The sequence below is a fragment of the Pseudoliparis swirei genome, chromosome 12, assembly GCF_029220125.1.
Source record: "Pseudoliparis swirei isolate HS2019 ecotype Mariana Trench chromosome 12, NWPU_hadal_v1, whole genome shotgun sequence".
In the NCBI taxonomy this organism is placed as follows: Eukaryota; Metazoa; Chordata; class Actinopteri; order Perciformes; family Liparidae; genus Pseudoliparis; species Pseudoliparis swirei.
The window spans coordinates 12,090,668-12,109,122 of NC_079399.1; the positions used below are offsets into that span (position 1 = coordinate 12,090,668).

At 42.8% G+C, this 18,455-nt stretch overlaps 1 protein-coding gene across 1 annotated transcript; it reads right to left on the reverse strand.

Moving 5' to 3' along the window:
- Positions 1-8,830: 8,830 nt before the first annotated feature.
- Positions 8,831-14,206, reverse strand: LOC130202803 (uncharacterized). The gene is made up of 21 exons (XM_056428568.1): positions 14,182-14,206; positions 14,041-14,097; positions 13,876-13,962; positions 13,680-13,801; positions 13,438-13,581; positions 13,215-13,307; positions 12,955-13,125; positions 12,607-12,709; positions 11,975-12,195; positions 11,725-11,881; positions 11,436-11,647; positions 11,243-11,357; positions 10,971-11,170; positions 10,747-10,861; positions 10,502-10,671; positions 10,340-10,428; positions 10,075-10,205; positions 9,546-9,732; positions 9,239-9,374; positions 9,033-9,129; positions 8,831-8,898 (listed from the first exon to the last, which is right to left on the reverse strand). Exons 1-21 carry the CDS (start codon positions 14,204-14,206, stop codon positions 8,831-8,833), a joined length of 2,700 nt encoding a protein of 899 aa, XP_056284543.1.
- Between the last annotated feature and the right edge of the window lie 4,249 nt (positions 14,207-18,455).

Here is an 18,455-nt window from a genome sequence, read left to right on the forward strand (position 1 = left end):
AGGTGCCTCTGGGTGTTGATGTCTCTCTTCATGTGTTGCGCGGTTTAGGTTACCCCTGGGTCCGACCCTCACGTGTGGCTTTGTGAGTGATTGTTATGTACACGGGTGATCGGGGTACCTCTTTTCTTTGGGACCCTCACCTGCCTTGTTCCACCTCACCACTGGTAAGTCGCAGCCCTACACCCCTTTTATAAATAAAGGCTCTTTTATTAGAAGTTGTATTTAATATTATCTGTGAACATCTATGTGTAAAATAAAGATTGTTTTTGTACCGGAACCACGTCTCCCCCTAAATTACGTATAATTAGCCTGTGTGCCCTGAATACTGTGGGCAAGAATTATTCTTTAAGTGCAATTCCTAGAGGAGTATTGTGCATTTGACGGTTGGTTGATATCCAACGTGAAACTAGATAACTTCCACCAGACCCCCAAACACAACCCCATATCTCAAGCTTCATTACTTGACTCTGTTGATGTTGGAGGAACACACCCACCACCCGGACAGCTCTGACTGAAAGAAACAGCGGTAGACTTCTACTTTACATCTATAAGCGTTTTATTCAGAAATCAGGATCAGAATCAGAATCAGAATCAGAAATCAGAATCAGAAACAGTTTTATTGCCAGGAATGTTTACACAAACGAGGAATTTTTTTTGGTTTGACTTGTAGACATCATGCATGGACCCCCCTCCGCCTGGTACCTAATGTATTCAGACCAGAGAGAGGAGCCTTAGCAGAGGGCGCAACGGTTTAAATAGTCATCAAGACAAGTTCTGATTGGTCCAGCGAAGAGAGGGCGGTATCTTCTCATTGGTTCTTCGTCTCTCTGCTTCCGCCGTTGTCGCTCATTCATTGGTCCTTCATGGCCCGCCAATGAGAGCATATGTTTGTGAAAGAGTGTGGGAAGAAAGATGGAATTCACTTGTAGCTTCCTTTGACTAAGCTCGGGAGTTTTCTAAGATAATCTTATCTCTTCCGAGGTGGGATGCGCTGCTAGAAGGTAGTTTATCAAAAGGGGCCTCTTCACGTGTGTGCGTGTGTTGGGTCAGAGAAAGGGCATGTGTGTGTGTGTGTGAGTCAGAGAGGCCTGTGGTTGAATCCGGATATTAATTGCCAAAGCTGGACCGTTCCTTATCTTACCTGCGCTGTGAGTTAAAGTCTATAGTTGCTCTTTCTGAACTATGAATATAATATAATGAGCTCTTTGTATATGATCACTTCTAGAATGTGCGTCATGCGGGGGAGGGGGGTGCATAAAACTTCCTTAAGTGTAACACTGTTATCTTCTTTAGATCAGTCAGGCGCCAGAGTGCCCTGCTAAAGTTTCTAACCTTCCACAGTGATTTTCCACATAACATTTATGCAAACAATACTGGGCTATGCTAAGCTATAATATATATTCTTTACAACTCTATTATATTGTAAACACATCTGGATTAACCTGTTGGGATGCACAACTTGCTGGTCTTGCTGTTACAATCACATAAAACTGTAGTGACCCTGTACAGTTTGGCTTTGTATTTGGAGGGGTCGGTCGTCACCCCCCACTCTCTGTCCAATCATGGGGAGGCTTTGGGCATGCTGGTCGAGGTGCTTGCCTGTGATTGGTAGAGCAGAAGGGAGGCGGGTTTGACCTGTTCTGGGGACGGGAGCGAGTTTAATTAGACGAGTACCGTGTTGTTGTTGAATACAAACAATTAACCATTCCTGTAAGACCAGGGGCAGGTATTTCAACATGAAGTGTAACTGCTCCCAAAGTTCATTGTTTGATACAGATATAGCTAGACTGCTGTTTGATTAATGTTTATTATATTTGCACGTTCCTTTCTTTTTCAGAAAGCACAGTGAAAAACTGAAGTAAAAAAATATATATATATATTCGTTGAAAATCAGTCAAATGTATTTATTAACATGCATTCAGCCCACACACTTAATGTTCATAGCCAAAGCTGAAAAGGTTATGGCATTTGGAGCAGCTCTGTGTTAACTGGCTGTCTTTTCTTTCCACAAACATCTGTAAAGAGAACACATATGAAGGTTTTATCCCTTTTGTTAACAACTGTTTCCTAAAAATGCAATTCAATTCAGTTTATTTTGTATAGCCCATTATTACAAATTACAAATTTGCCTCTTGAGGGCTTTACAAACTGTACACATACGACATCCCTGTCCCAGGACCTCACATCGGAGATATGTTCAACACATTTTAAATCTACACATAATGCATTGCAAGTAAATGCATTAAAATGTGGACCATGACGTACAGACGCTAGCCTATTTACTAGCTTGTTAGCTCCTTAACTCAGAAGTCAATGGAGCAGCGTTAGCTCGCGTTAGCGCAAGCTCAGCTTTATTTTACTTCGCCGAGCTCTCCTTTCAACTTTGTGCGGATTTACGTAATTTGTTGACTCAATATAGTGTTTGCCTTTCATCTCGTTTTAGGACGCATCAACACTGACCAATATTATACCTAGATTTAGAGACAACAGTAGTGCCAGCTTCTCCTTTTTTCCGTAAAATGTTCGCTCCACTTCCTGCTACCTGTCTGTGATCCAGGGGGCGGGGCCGGATTTGGAAATCCCAATCTGCCGGTATCAGGATCACTCTGATCCAATCCCGCAAAGTTCTGAAATACCGGGATAGATCAGGTTGATCCGTGCCTGAGGACAGGGGGATTTGGTTATCCGGATGATTCTGATCTGGATTACAAGTTTTGAAATACCGGCCCCAGGTCATCAGAGCAATCTCCCCCACTAAATTGTGTGTCCAGGTGCAGCTGGCAGTGGGACACACTGGTAAGGACGATTTCTGTTATGTCCCTATAACTGTTGAATTAGTTCCCTGCATGGCACTAGTCAACACATGGTCAACAACAACTGATGAGACCTTACATAGTCCGAGACTGGATTCGGTTCGACTCCACCTCTGTGCGACTGCGCACGGTCAGCGTAGAGCTGGCACACATGAATGTCAGAGGTCTACTGACGAGCATGCTGCAGGCGGGTGTCATCCAGTCTTCCGACAGCCCCTGGGCAGAAGCAGTTTTCGTGATTCCCGAAAAAGATAGGCGAGTCTCTGGACCAGGTTTCTGGGTCCTCTTGGTTCACTTCCTTGGACCTCCGCAGTGGATATTAGCAGGTGCCACTCGCTCTGGACGTCCGGCCCAAGACTGCTTTCTGCACCGGACGGGGGCGGTGGCAGCAGAAGGACCTCGGTTTGGGATTTTGTAATGCCCGCTACATTTGTAAGGTTGATGGACAAGGTATTGGGTGGAGTTCCCCGTCAGCAGTGCATGGTTTACCTGGACGACATCCTGGTTCACGGTAAATCATTCAAGCACGCCCTGGCGTCCCTGCCGTTGGTGCTCTAAAAAATCAGAGCAGCAGGCCTGAAGCTGCATCCGGAAAAGTGCCCTTCATGCTCCTTTTTTGGACACCGGGTAAGCAGTGAAGGCATCGACCATGCAAGAAAAGGGGTTACTACTGCATCACCCGCAGTAAGCTTAATCAGACGTATCTGTGTGGCCTGACATTCACTGTGAGGACGGACCACTCTGCTCTGCAGTGGCTCAAGACATACAAGGAGCCACAGGAAAAGGTGGCCAGGTGGTTAACACGACAACGCGAATTGCTGCTGATACCACGCCCAATATAATTAATACCGTTTGATCAAACATTTCTCAAAACTGGACTTTCAATCCACGAACTCAAATGTGTGCTTCAAACGACGGACAGAAGATAACTGATCGACGAAGCGCCGGCGTTAGCTGCTGTGCTCATCAACAAGTTGTATTTCCTCCCTTGACAAAAGAATTTTTTGACACACGTTATACAAGTTGGTTTTGTTGTCGTGAAATAAGAACCAAGCCAAACTTTAGGCGCTTTCTGCCCATGTCCATTGCAGTCGTTGGAGGAGCTCCAGGCTTTCGACTTCAACGTGGCGCACTAGGCTGGGACCCGCCACACTAATGCCTGCGCGCCTCACAACGCCTATGTGCTGCGAAAGGAGAGAGAGAAGCAACTGCGTGAGGAGGAGACTGCTGCAGTTCCACGGTTGGAGTTTGTATGCCGGGAGCTGCACAGTAAAATTGACAGTGTTCTTGGAGACGATGTGGATATGGTTGAGGAGTACAAGTTCCTTGGTGTCTCCATCGACAACAGACTGAACTGGAAGGCCAACATTAACGCTGTGTACAAGAAGGGGATGAGTCGACTCATTTTCTTGAGGAAACTTCGATCTTTCGTTGTGTGCAGCAAGATGTTGAAGATATTCTACCAGTCTGTTGGACCAGTGACACCAACTGACTCACTAAACTGGTGAGGGGGGCCGGCTCCATGATTGGCTGCAAACAAGACTATCCGGAACAGGTGTTAAAGAGGAGGACACTGAAGAAATTATTGTCCATATTGGATAACCCGTCCCCGAATCTCAACCACCTACTGCAGGGACAGCGGAGTACGTTCTCCAACAGACTGGTTCAGCTCCGCTGTCACAAGGACAGATACAGGAGAACATTCCTGATCACTGCTATTAGACTTTATAATAAAACACCTCTGGCCAGATCCTCCTCAAATTGAACATCAATAAACCTTGCACTGCTTTCACTTTATACTGTATATACAATTAGATACACTGTTTACACTTTCATATTTAGCATTTTCTTTATTATTATTTAAATTCTTAATTTTAATGTCCTGACCTGCTATTTTAATTTGCTGCTGCTTCAAAGAAATTTCCCCCTAGGGATGATCAGAGTACATATCTAATCTAGATAGATAGATATATACTTTATTAATCCCCAAGGGGAAATTTGTCGAAGCAGTAGCAGCACCAATAAACCAAACACACATGAATAAAAAATAAAAAATAAAATATAAAAAACAGGGATGAAATATATAGAAGCATACAAAGCAAAATATAAAATAAAATATATATGTCTATATACAACATATATGCATACACAATACTAATGACAATTAAACTAAATATAAAAACACCAAATATAGACAGTGTGCAAAATGCAAAGTGTGTGTATGTGTGTAGTGCAAATGAAATGTGTGTGTATGTGTGTAGTGTAAATAAAAGAAATGTGTGAAGTGCAGATCAACATAGTGTGGATATGAAGTTATTATTGTAGTTATTGCACCATGATCTGGCAAGAGGTGATCTGTTATAGAGCCTCATAGCCGTTGGCAGGAATGATCTCCTGTATCTGTCCTTGTGGCAGCGGAGCGTGAGGAGACGTCTGGAGAAAGTACTCCTCTGTCCCTGTAGGAGGTGGTGGAGAGGGTGGTCCGGGTTGTCCAATATGGACAGCAGTTTCTTCAACGTCCTCCTCTCCACCACCTGTTCCAGGTGCTCCAGCTTGCAGCCGATGATGGAGCCAGCCTTCCTAACCAGTTTGTTGAGACGGCTGGTGTCACCGGCTCCGATGCTGCTCCCCCAGCAGACAATGGCGAAGTGCAGTTCACTGGCGACAACCGACTGGTAGAATAACTCCAGCATCTTGCTGCACACGTTGAAGGATCGAAGCTTTCTCAGGAAAAAGAGTCGACTCATCCCCTTCTTGTACACAGCGTTGATGTTGGCCTTCCAGTTCAGTCGGCTGTCGATGGAGACGCCCAGGTACTTGTACTCCTCCACCATGTCCACATCCACTCCCAGGACACTCAGAGGTGTAGGAGCTGTCGCCTTCCTCCTGAAGTCCACCACCATCTCTCTGGTCTTGGCCACGTTCAGCCGCAGGTGGTTCTCATCGCCCACTTTACAAAGTCACTCACCACTGCCCTGTACTCCTCCTCCCGTCCATCCCTAATACACCCGACCACTGCAGAATCATCAGAGTACTTCTGCAGATGGCATGACTCCGTGTTGTACTGGAAGTCACTGGTGTACAGGGTGAAGAGGAAGGGAGACAGAACAGTTCCTGTGGGTCAACATCACTGACCACCGTTCCAGACAGCACACGCCCCATTCTGACAAACTGTGGTCTGCCTGTGAGGTAGTCAGTGATCCAGGAGATGGTGGACGCATCCACACCGACCACCCGCAGCTTCTCACTCAGCAGCAGTGGCTGGATGGTGTTAAATGCACTGGAGAAGTCAAAGAAAGTGACTCTCACAGAGACACCGGTTCCATCCAGGTGCGACTGAGCTCATTGCAGCAGGTAGATGATGGCGTCGTCCACTCCCACATGAGGCTGGTAAGCAAATTGCAGAGGGTCCAGCGATTTCACCTGCGGCCGGAGGTGGGCCAAGACCAGCCTCTCCAGCACCTTCATCACATGGGAGGTGAGGGCAACCGGTCGGTAGTCGTTGAGGCCAGATGGTGTTGACTTCTTTGGGACAGGGACCAGACACGACGTCTTCCACAGTACCGGGACCTCCTCCTGCCTCAGGCTGAGGTTGAAGAGGTGCTGCAGGACACCAGACAGCTGGGTGGCGCAGGTCTTTAGGACCCTGGGGCTGATGCCATCAGGACCTTCCGCCTTGCGCTGGTGTAGTTTCTCCAGCTGTCTTCTCACCTGGTCAGTAGTCACAGAGAGGGAGGGGAGGGAGGAAGAGACCATTGATGATGAGGGCTCGGTGAATGTGCAGCTCAACAGGAGGGACAGAGGGGGAGGTGTTTGGGAGGTGTGATGTGTGGAGGAGACGGGAGAGGGCTGTGAACTGAACCTATTGAAGAAAGAGTTTAGCTCGTTGGCCCTCTCCAGGGAGCCCCCTGGCTGTCTACCTCCCACCTTGAAGCCAATAACATTAAAGTCAATTCAACTGTGGTAAGAGTTAATATTTTACACTACACTACACTGAGAAGTGTTACTCAGATTTGACACTATATTAGTGAACTTTTTATCCAACACTTACTTACTTCATTTTTTTAAACTCTTCAACAGAATAACTTTAAAGTGTTTCGCCTTTTCTTACTTTACCATGTCCAGCTTACACTTAAAACAATAAAACAAATAAACTACTGCAGGAGAAAAAACAACAAACACCAGTCTACCCAGTCTTAATAACAATTTATTAAAAAGAAAACATTTTAGTTTAGTTTGCATACAATGTTCATTCTCTTTTTTGAGATGCCAGTGTAAGTCCCATCCCTGAGGACTTTGGTCCAGATTTGCTGTGAAACGATAGAGGACAAGACAGTTTTTATTAAATATGAAATACCGTAATGACTGTAAATACAAAAATTTAATTTTTTTCAATGAGACAATCCCCAAAGGAAGCTCACAACAAACATTGTACACATCAATTTACCTATTTGGCATCTTGATACTCCCTTTGACATTTTCTGGAAGGGTTGAGCATATCAGGGCAGCCTGAGAGGTCCAGCTGCAACTAGCTATGAACACACATTAGAAAGGACAGAATATAATATGACAGCAATATAATGCCCATCATACTTTGAAAATTGAATCGAACTCGACCAAATTTAAACAGCTGAATGCAGGAACTAATTCATATGAAACTAATGAGCTTCAAAGTTAACCTTGGAGTGCCAATGCAGTAAATGGAAAATTAGTATTTGCTATTTTACTATCCTCTATGTATATTAAAAACAATACAACACTGCCAATCCTCCACCTCTCTTGCCAACGTTATCGAGTTTGATGTTAGCTAGGTAGCCTTATTTTGGCTTAACTGTGCAGCACATATAAACTAACTTTCAACGTGGCCGCGTTAGCCCTTTGGTAGTCAGTATTTCAAGACCAAAAAAAAATGCAGTGTATGGTTCCCCTCAAGCCAAATTCAGAGGGCGACTCACATACACAGCTTTGAAAACTTGCAGGCAAGTATGTGACAGAGGCAACAGATTAACATATATGGTTCAATATAATGATCGACCAGTAGTAAGTAAAATAAACCATTTAGCTATGCTTTAAGAAGGCAAGTCATTGTCTGTCGACTGATATTAAATGACCAAATTTCAGGAGAACAGAGATGGTCTACAACACCCTGCAAGTGTTGGTGCTTTGAGGAACTAGTTTTATGCTGTGGTATTTTGCTGAAAAAATGGCTCTTGTTCACGAAGCTTCCGTTCATTTCTGCTGCGTCTAGTTTTCTTAGAGAAGCTAAAATAGTAAAGGATATACCGTCTCATCACATATTTAAGAAGTGAGATTCGTGACAGTCAAATTTACAAATATAAGAAGCCAATAGAGTAGCTTGCACATTGACTACTGGTTGTTTTTCATACAGGCACTCTGCATGAACCCTTGGGCTCTGAGATTCCCTTCATTGAGGCAGTTTGTCATCAGCAAGACTAAATGAGTTCTACACAAGTGAAATACACTAGTCTATGGGAAGACCATATGTAGTCTAAAATTTGAGATACTGAACCAGTAAACAAATCAATGTATAGCACAGATGAGTAGCAACTTATTTGTATGTGAATGCATGTTGGTGCAAGACTGAAAGTAGTTAACATGAACAGATTACATTAAGAAAGAGACACAGGAGAACTCAGTAAATGCAATATGGACTTTATTCTGCAGAACAAACACATGCATTTGCTGCCCAATATTGTTTTACAGGATTTTGCAGGTTAGGAGTCACTGACGAAAATGTATTTTTGAGTCAATGGTTTAACAATGTGGAGACTAAAAACTGTTTAAAACTCCTTTAAAAAATTGCCTTACACATTCAAAATGTCGCAGCTAGTTGTGTATTGTAGGAATTTTAACTACACCGTGCAGAATGTTCACTGTTGCTTGGCTGACTTTCACCCAAGTGAGAAGTTACCAGGACAGAGGTAATCCATTTTGTGATTTAGTTTGGAACCAATCAGCAATTGCCAGGAAAACACAAAAGTGTGAACATTTTAAATTTAGCTGATGATTATTGGTCCCAACGAGACATGTTTGATGTTGTGGCCCTCGGAAACAGCACGTTTACCTGTGGAAAGAAAAAAAAATAACCACCACACTTGGCTAAACATTGTTCCCCATTTGGACACCAACTAAAGTGTATCCATCTTTGAGCAACCTTACTAGAGCATGTGTGCAACAATGAATTGAGTGAGGTCTTGCCTTTCATCCCGTCATCCTTGTTTGAACACTGCACATTACAGGCTCTATCCACTGCACTTCTGGCATCACATACCACAACATCACAGTGGACGAAGACCTACAAGATATAAACTAACGTTAATGCAATTCCAATTTAAAGCGTAAACTTTTTCCAAATCAGTCCCTTCTTTTTTCCAAAGATAATTCGATTTGTTGTACAAAATTACCTGGCGACTCAAGTTGTCCTTGGCAAAGGCAAACATTGGGATCTCAAAGCGCTTGAAGTTAGCAGGATAGTGAACTCTGGCATCAGGCAAAACAGGATGGAAGATCACCTGGTATGGGTCTTTTGGATTTGCACAGCTGAAGACAAGTAAATGAATATATACATGTTTATGTTCTCACTGGCTCTGTGCACAGATGTCACAAGTTCAGCGAGTACACACGTGGAAACTGTTCATTGTGAGGGAAAACCATATTGCCCATGTTTCACTTGCATATTGTTAATGCCAAAGAAAGGGAATAATAACTTACCCATTAATAACGAGGTCCCATTTGGGAAGAGACTTCCTGTCACCCTCCGTTGCCCAGCAGGACACCAACTCCAGTGATACCTCAGGCTTTTTAGACTTCATTAGTTCCACCTCAAAATACAGCGGCTCTTGGAGATACTTTGTAATGGGATCGGCATCAACACTGTGAAATGTGCTGTAGGAGGAGTCTAAGTAAAGAGAAATAAACTGAATTAGGGATTGAGACAAGAATAATGATCTGTACACCGAACATTGAGAAATTAAAGTGTATAATACAGACGAGTGAATTTAACTTAAGGTACTTGTCATTAAACTGATGAGGTTTTAGAAATGAGTCAACCATGTCAGAAGTGAAATGCTCTTAGCTTTAGTCACCACTAGTTTTCCAAATTAGGAGAAGGCATTCTTGAAAACCTTTAGTCTTTGAGAAAAATCTGAGCCATGTCTTTGCATTACCTGTAGTTTTAGTGCTAAAGAGGGAAATGTCTATGTTTGGGATACACAAAAAGACAGTTCAGAACTTCCTTTACCCAAAGCAAGTCTCATTTCAAACTGCAGCGCGCTTATTGCATCATCAGCATGTGGTTTACTCCTCCGAAGTCTGTTGTTGAAGGCCACAGCGTGGTTTGTGTTGATGTCAAAATAACAAGCAACCATCAGGCTGAAGCAAGACAATCCAGGAGTTAGTCAGAAATAGTTCACATGACAAGTCTACAAAACTGTCCAAGTTCAAAATGTAAAGGAATTGATTAACTAATTTGAGCACAATGAGTTTTTATGTCTTAAGACACTTACTCATACTCTGGCTCGGTCTTTGATTCTCTTTTGGTTTCAAGGTCAGGCAGAGAGATTTCATTCTCATACACCATCATATTAGGCAGAAACTGAAGAAAAATAAAGCAGTTAACCAAATGGTTCAATAGTCTGCAACAAGGGTAACATTCAGCAGTAATCTACCTTTCTGGTTGTGCCACATGAGTTCCCAGTAAAGATAAAATGGGCATAGCGGTCATCGCTGTATGACGGCCGACAGCTTGGGTCTCTGAGGGTGAGGTGACCGAGTTGCAGACTGGGAACCGACTCCAGTTTTATAGCCAGAGCGGTCATCGTTCCATTAGGGAAACACTCTGAAAAGAGGACCAGACCTTAGTATGCTTGGTGTGGCATTAAAAAACATTAAATATCCATTTCCCCTAACCAACCAATCAGAGTTGACAAGAAACTGCAAGACAAGGAGAATTCTTGAATATTTTTGTCGGCGTCTGGATTCCTCAGAGTCACATCGAGTCTGCTCCTAATAGATGACGCCTCTATAGCCTGAGAGTCAGAAACAAATCCAAGTTTACACACTAGATTGAAAAACAATCTCTGCAACAAATGTCAAGATACATCCCTGCATCCTACAATTTGGTTAAGAATACTGTACCTCAATCGCAGCATCGTGGGCAGAAAACGGTACTGTAAAACTGAAGTGTGTTCCATTGTCCATGAAGCTGTACTTCTGAGCCAGGCCCGATGTCAACATTTGCTTTCCCACTAGCATCCGAAAGTGGAAGCCGTGGGTGCCGTATTTCACGAGGACATAGAAGTTTTGATAATCACAGCCACCAGTGACAGAGGGAGGAACTGCAGAAGGAAAAAAGTTAGAAATTTGCTATTTGTGTTCTGAATGAAGCCATCATATTCATAAGTTCAGACCTTTGTGAACCAACTGTGCTTCCAGATGAGCAGTGTGAGCAAACGGTGCAAACTCTGGCAGAACCAGTAAGCCAAAGGTCAAGTGAAGAGAGTAGACTGTAAGCCCCATTTCTTTCTGTTGGGAGTCAGGTATAAATAGAGATTAGCTGGCAAAATAAAATGCATTTAATTTCCCAAGTCGAGTAAAGCTCACCATTTGTACAACACCAAGGTACGTGAAGGGCACTTCAAGGTTAAACATCTTCGAGCAGCTTTTGGCGGACTTGTGCTCCAAAACTTTAAGGCCTCTTGCACTGCAGTCCGCTATGGATAAAACCTCAGAGGGGAAGGTGATGTTCATTAGTGTCACATCAGAGCAGAAAGGCCCAAGCGTCATCTTAAATATCTGCTCCTCAGGAACAGTGTCTGTGGGGTAAAAATAAAAAGCAATTAGGGAGGTTCGTAGTACATCTTGGTACTCTTGTGCATGTTAAATTACTCACTGTCAATAACTTGCGGAGGTCGATACAGTAGCGGCGTGGTGATGGGAAGGAGGACTTTGTATCTGGTGTTCTCATGAGAAGAATCCTCAGTCCAGAGCAACTCGAGCATCGGCTCAATGGTATAAGTAGTGAGATACTGACCATTCTGAACATGACTCTGCAAAATACAAGACATCCTTTTAAGCCCATGGGTCAGTTATGCACAATTGTTATAAAATGCATGTATATACAAACACAAAGTAACTCAGACCTTAAAGTGGCCACCGACAGCCCCAACAGGGATTTCAATGATGATGTATATGTCATTGACAGACAAGGAGTAATGCCTGTTGGCCACCTCTGCAAGGTCGAGCCTCTGGCCATCGACACCCATGTGCACCTCCAACAGTTTAAACTGGCCAGAGAAAATGAGGGGGTCAATGTGCCTCGGCAGGAACCAGCTGAGCGAGTGGGGAGTGAAAGAAACACTACCTGTACAAAAGGAAACAGAGGTTAGACAAGTAGAGAACAAATATGGACACATAATTAATCTTCAGACCAAAAGTAGTCAGAGCTAGAAAAGATACCACTCATGTCCAGGTTATTTGGGAGTTTTCCTTGAATTGAATATGAAGCTACAGCCAGACTGAAAAACACTATCCATCAGTTCTATAAAACATTGATCCAAAAGACAATTTGAGGCTCTACCAGCCATATCATTTCTTGGATTAGACCAGTTTTCTACACATTCTGGTCAAGAAATGTCTGCGTCATCGCAGTAAAGTGATTATTCAAGTCCAAGAATAAAACACTGTCCATATTTAAACTGCTACAACCCCAGATTCCCAGAGAATTAAAGCCATCAGTAGTTAGGGTTAGCATTTACTGCTCTACAAAAATTACCCTGCAGTATTGGGCAGGCAGCTCCTGCGTGGATTTGGGTCGCCAGCCACTTCTTTTCAAATATTGTTGAGGTTGTGAGCACAGTCATAGGCACACCGGCTACCTGCAAAGTTAGTTTACAGAACATTGTGTAAATGCCCGTTAACCAGACAGTCAAGCAATGTATACTTACGGATGTGGTTACTTCAATAGACGAGTGCGTTAAGATAAAGTAGCGCAATATGTTCAACCGTCTCAAATTAAAGTTAGATTACATAATTTGTTCCAAAGCCAATAGTTCACTGGCTGGTAGTGTAAACAAGTCAACACACAAAGCTGGTTTAAAATATAAAAATGCAGTCCACTTACATGCTGGGTGTATGTTTCAGGGGAAGTTATTGGGCTTCGCAAAACCAGCCTTGTCGGGGTGTTTGCGATTCCATAACCTCGTCTCTGGGCCTCTGTCACAGTCATCATCTTCTCCTTAGGTGTGAAGAACACAACCGTTTTGATTCTGAATCCTGCATCCATGGGTTGTTTCTGTGAAAACAATAAAGACATTTAATACAGAAAGCAATGTTTGCAGAAAATAAAATTTTAAAAATCGGGGCATAAGCTAGTCATACCGCCACAGCTCGCCAAGGATCACCCAACTGTTTAGCACCAGAGAAGGGATATTTAGGCAGGTTGTAGTCACCTGGAGCCAACCTTTTCACTGAAACCTAGAAAGGAGACCAATCCATAAGTGTTAATCAATCTCTCTGCTCTCAATTGCAGTCTTAGCATTCTGACAGGACATAGCCACCAACCATATAGACAGGCACAGAACCATTCTCCACTGCATTCACTTGCCTCCATATAGTTGCGTTCACAGACAATTTCCCTGGAGGCCCAGTCATTGTAGTGGCAGGTTTTAGCCACCTGGTACAGCTCGTCTTCAACCACCTGGTTCCCATGCAGTCGAAGATTTAATGTCATTGTGAAAGCTTCATCGTCCTACAAACATAAATATTATTTTAAATGATCAGGACAATATATATAGATACACACATCTGGTGCTACTCGAGAAAAAGTACAGCGCCAGTTTTTTTTACCACATTTTGAGCAAAACAGTTTTGAAGAGAGGCAAAAATCATGGCGTTCCCCAGCTGGTCTATCTTCACACTTAAGCCACACTGAGAAGCTAAACTTGATGTAAGGAGAATTGCAGAGTTGTCTGAGGAGGGAAAGGGACAGTTACAAGTGGAAGACAGCAGACAAATAATATTAAAAACTGAAATGTCATCCTACTATAGACAACGGACACTTCAAGAAGATTTCCTCCAAGTGGGCCAACATCCACACGCATGAGGTTCCCCAGGCATTTTGAGTCGATATCTGGGATTCAATATTTATATTAATAAGCTTCATTTAGTACTCCCCAAAAGTAAAAAAAAAAAATGTATACAAACTTACTTATAGAGGGTTTCTTTTGAGCCTCTATATTTACAACTGCCATCAGGAGAATTAACCTGAAAGAAATTGAAACATTTTTGAAAGTAGCATGAAAAATCAAAAACATTGAGTGAACGCAATGGATAGAAACAAAAACTACAAACCCAACTCCAGCTAAACCACCCATTGCTCAAGAGAGAGGGAACTGCTGACTGCTGTTCCTGCTTTCACACTTTATACTAAAGTTGGCGGTGCGAATAAATCACATACTGGGCAGGATTAGGGCGGTTCCTGCCAAACGAGAACCACACACAGGTGAATCCTATTACTGCCTTATTGAGGTCTGATTGACAAAGGCCGGTGTCTTGTAATCTTCCCTGAAGTAATTACAGTGGTAGTTGGTTTTCGTTGAACAGACTGATCACAGTTGAGGTTGAAGATCATTTTAGTGGAATTCTTTATTGGACATGGATCCTGGGAAGAAAAGCATGTTTGCTGGACTGCAGAATTTCTTCAACTCGCTGAAGAAACCACAAGATCTGTATACCCTGAGACATATACATATGTATGTCCATTTATTGATGTTAACTAGCTTACATTTAGGTTTTAACCTAGAGGTCAGTTATTTACATTTCAGGGAGAGATGGTGAACAGGCAACTGATCTTTAAGGCAAAGAAATGTAATGTTCTGCAATGGCCAAGTCAATCACCTGACTTGAATCCAATGGAGCTGCATTTCACTTGCTGAAGAGCAAAATGAAGGGAAAATGCCCCAAGAAGCATCAGGAAGTGAAGACAGTGGCAGTAGAGGCCTGACAGAGCATCACCAGGGATGAAACCCAACATCTGGTGATGTCTCTGGGTTCCAGACTTCAGGCCGTCATTGACTGCAAAGGATTTGCAACTAAGTATTACAATTGACAATTATATTGATGATTATGTTAGTTTGTCCAATTACTGTCCAATTTTGGCTCGAATTGAATTGAAACAAAGTCCCCTTATAAACATAAATTAGGGCTGTTTATGGTCAGCATCTTAAGCATGACGCCATGCCACTCTTTAGAAGTTTTCAGAAATCAGGAAAAAGCACCAGATCACAAAGTCACAGTAGGCTACATCATACATCAAATGATGAACTGTAATGCAAAACACACAAACAAAAAAACAGAAGAGTCAACTTCATAAATATGTAGCAGACGGAAGCTTTTATTATTCGCTGGGCCTCGGAGTATCCCTTTAAATTAAAGGCCCTTGCTAGCCAATCACGGTGGGTGGGCATTAAAGCGTTTAATTCAAAATCAGGATACAAACAGACAATCATGCGCATGGACCCAAATCCAGACCTGATACCAATGGCCTCAGAGCTGGAGAAAGGATGCCTGAGCAGAGCGCACGGCCATTGAAATAATCAACAGGAACAGTTCTGATTGGTCAGGAGAAAAGAGGGGGGTGTCTTCTCATTGGTTCTTGTTCCTCTGCTTCCGCTGTTGTCGCTCCTTCATTGGTTCTTGTGGCCCGCCAATAAATGCATATGTTTGTGAAAAAGTGTGAGAAAGGAAGAGAGTTGATTTAATTGGTTTCTCGCTTTGAAGCCGTCTTTCACTCCTCTCGGGGAGCCTTATCAGTGCAGGAATGAGAACCAATGCTCTCAGAAGGTCGTTCAACAAAGGGCCTCTTCACGTGTGAGAGTGTGAAAAGGTCCGTGAGGGGGCATGGGTGACTCCGGAGAATAATGGCCCCATCTGGACCTTCTCTTATCTATTTGCCCGGTGAGTTAAGGTCTATAGTTGCTCTTTCTGAACTATATGAATATAATGAGCTCTTAGATTGTGATCACTTCTAGAATGTGCGTGATGCGGGGGAGGGGGGTGCATAAGACTTCCTTAAGTGTAACACTGTTATCTTTTTAGATCAGTCAGGCGCCAGAGTGCTCTCCTGAAGATTTTAACTTTCATTCAGTGTTTTCCATCTTACACATAATCCTTATGCACACAATATTAGGCTATGCTAAGCTATAATATATATTCTTTACAATTCCATTTAGCTAGTTTATATAATTTAAGTATTATTATTCTATTAATTTGATGTCTTCCCTAATCACAGGGTACTGTTGGCTGGGTTTGGGCGGAACGTGGCCACCAAGTGGTTACCACTAAACTGCTCATCAGAAGAACGCTGCTGTTTTGCCTATGGCTCCGTTTTGCCTACGCAATCTTACCTACGGTCTGATTGACTTACCGCTGTTTTGCCTACGGCGCTGAACCAAACAACACTGCGCCCAGAGTTGCGCGTTGGTTGACGTCGTCAGCCTGGTTTTAATAGCAACGGCTTCCTTTTAGCTTGAGCCATTTTATCGGGTTGTTTGATATTATTACAACTTGTTGTGGTTCATTATTGATTCAATGCCATCATAAATCTTCGTTTTCATGTTTTTAGGGTTGTAAAACAGTTAACTCCTCCTAGAGCAAACTTGGCCAGTATGGTCTTGAGACCTTTGTCTTGAAAAATCTTTGAATGATTTCAAAAATATTAAACGATGTTGTAACTCAGCCATACATAATGGAATCTGCTCCATATTTCTCATACATCATGACATAATGACCCTGAAGACATCCATATGCTAATTTTTCCATATGCTAATTTTTTTTCTGGAAAGAAACGCGCCGCCATGAAAATTGACGTTGTTGTAACTCAGCCATACATAATGGAATCTGCTCCATATTTCTCATACATCATGACATAATGACCCTGAAGACATCCATATGCTAATTTTTCCATATGCTAATGTTGTAACTTAGCCATACATAATGGAATCTGCTCCATATTTCTCATACATCATGACATCCATATGCTAATTTTTTTTTCTGGACTTGGCGCCAACTAGTGGCACTAGGAAGTTACATGTTTTTTTATACACTGCTCGCAGATTATTCAGATCGCTCTCAAAATATACCAGAATAGACCTAAGACCTCGATGATGCTTCCTGTGGAGCTCAATCACATTCACATTTAATTTACATGACAAGGTCTAGACTTCACATGGATACACGTGATGCATGTATATGTTCACTTCTCATCAGAATTCAAGGCCTGAGGATATCATCATCGCTGCTTGCAGCTTTAATTTTGGTTGTATTGTTTCTTGTTCTTTTTGTTTGATTTTCCTTGTTGTTTTCTAGAGTCTGGGGTAAATAGTGCTCTTTTGTTTCTGTAGGTGCTGCTACACCAAGGTAGTGGGAGAGGTGCCTCTGGGTGTTGATGTCTCTCTTCATGTGCTGCATGGTTTAGGTTACCCCTGGGTCCGACCCTCACGTGGGGCTTTGTGAGTGATAGTTATGTACACGGGTGATCGGGGTACCTCTTTTCTTTTGGGACCCTCACCTGCCTTGTTCCACCTCACCACTGGTAAGTCGCAATTCCTAGAGGGGCATTGTGCATTCGACGGTTGGTTGATATCCAACGTGAAACTACATATCTTCCACCAGACCCCCAAACACAACCCCCATATCTCAAGCTTCATTACTTGACTCATATTATATTGTCAAAACATCTGGATTAACCTGTTGGGATGCACAACTTGCTGGTCTTGCTGTTACAATCACATAAAACTGTAGTGACCCTGTACAGTTTGGCTTTTTATCTGGAGGGGTCGGTCTTCACCCCTCCACTCTCTGTCCAATCATGGGGAGGCTGTGGGCATGCTCGTCGAGGTGCTTGCCTGTGATTGGTAGAGCAGAAGGGAGGCGGGTTTGACCTGTTCTGGGGACAGGAGTGAGTTTAGTTAGACGAGTACTGTGTTGTTCCTGCAAGACCAGGGGCCGGTATTTCAAAATGATCGACCAGGATTAATCCTCCTGGATTGGATTAAATCCTGATCAGATCCCAAAAAACGGCTTTTTCATTGCAAATCTGATCCTGAAGATTTAGAGGTGGATTTGAGGGAGATTACATGTACAGGTCTGACCAGACGAAGTGTAACTACTCCCAAAGTTCATTGTTTGATACAGATATAGCTAGACTGCTGTTTGATCAATGTTTATTTTATTTGCACGTTCCTTTCTTTTTCAGAAAGCACAGTGAAAAACTGAAGTTTAAAAAAAAATACAACATATTCGTTGAAAATCAGTCAAATGTATTTATTAACATGCATTCAGCCCACACTTAATTTTCATAGCCAAAGCTGAAAAGGTTATGGCATTTGGAGTAGCTCTGTGTTAACTGGCTGTCTTCTCTTTCCACAAACATCTGTAAAGAGAACACATATGAAGGTGTTATCCCTTTTGTTAACAACTGTTTCCAAAAAATATAATTCAATTCAGTTCATTTTGTATAGCCCATTATCACAAATTACAAATTTGCCTCTTGAGGGCTTTACAAACTGTACACATAGACATCCCTGTCCCAGGACCTCACATCGGAGATATGTACAACACATT

Excerpts from the sequence above, each read along its gene's own strand:
- LOC130202803 (XM_056428568.1), bottom strand. The coding sequence starts at position 14,206 with ATGGGTGGTTTAGCTGGAGTTGGGT. Across the intron at positions 13,126-13,214 it reads GTGATCCTTGGCGAGCTGTG|AAACAACCCATGGATGCAGG; the intron begins GCGGTATGACTA and ends TTGTTTTCACAG. Across the intron at positions 9,375-9,545 it reads TGGGACCTCGTTATTAATGG|CTGTGCAAATCCAAAAGACC; the intron begins GTAAGTTATTAT and ends ACTTGTCTTCAG.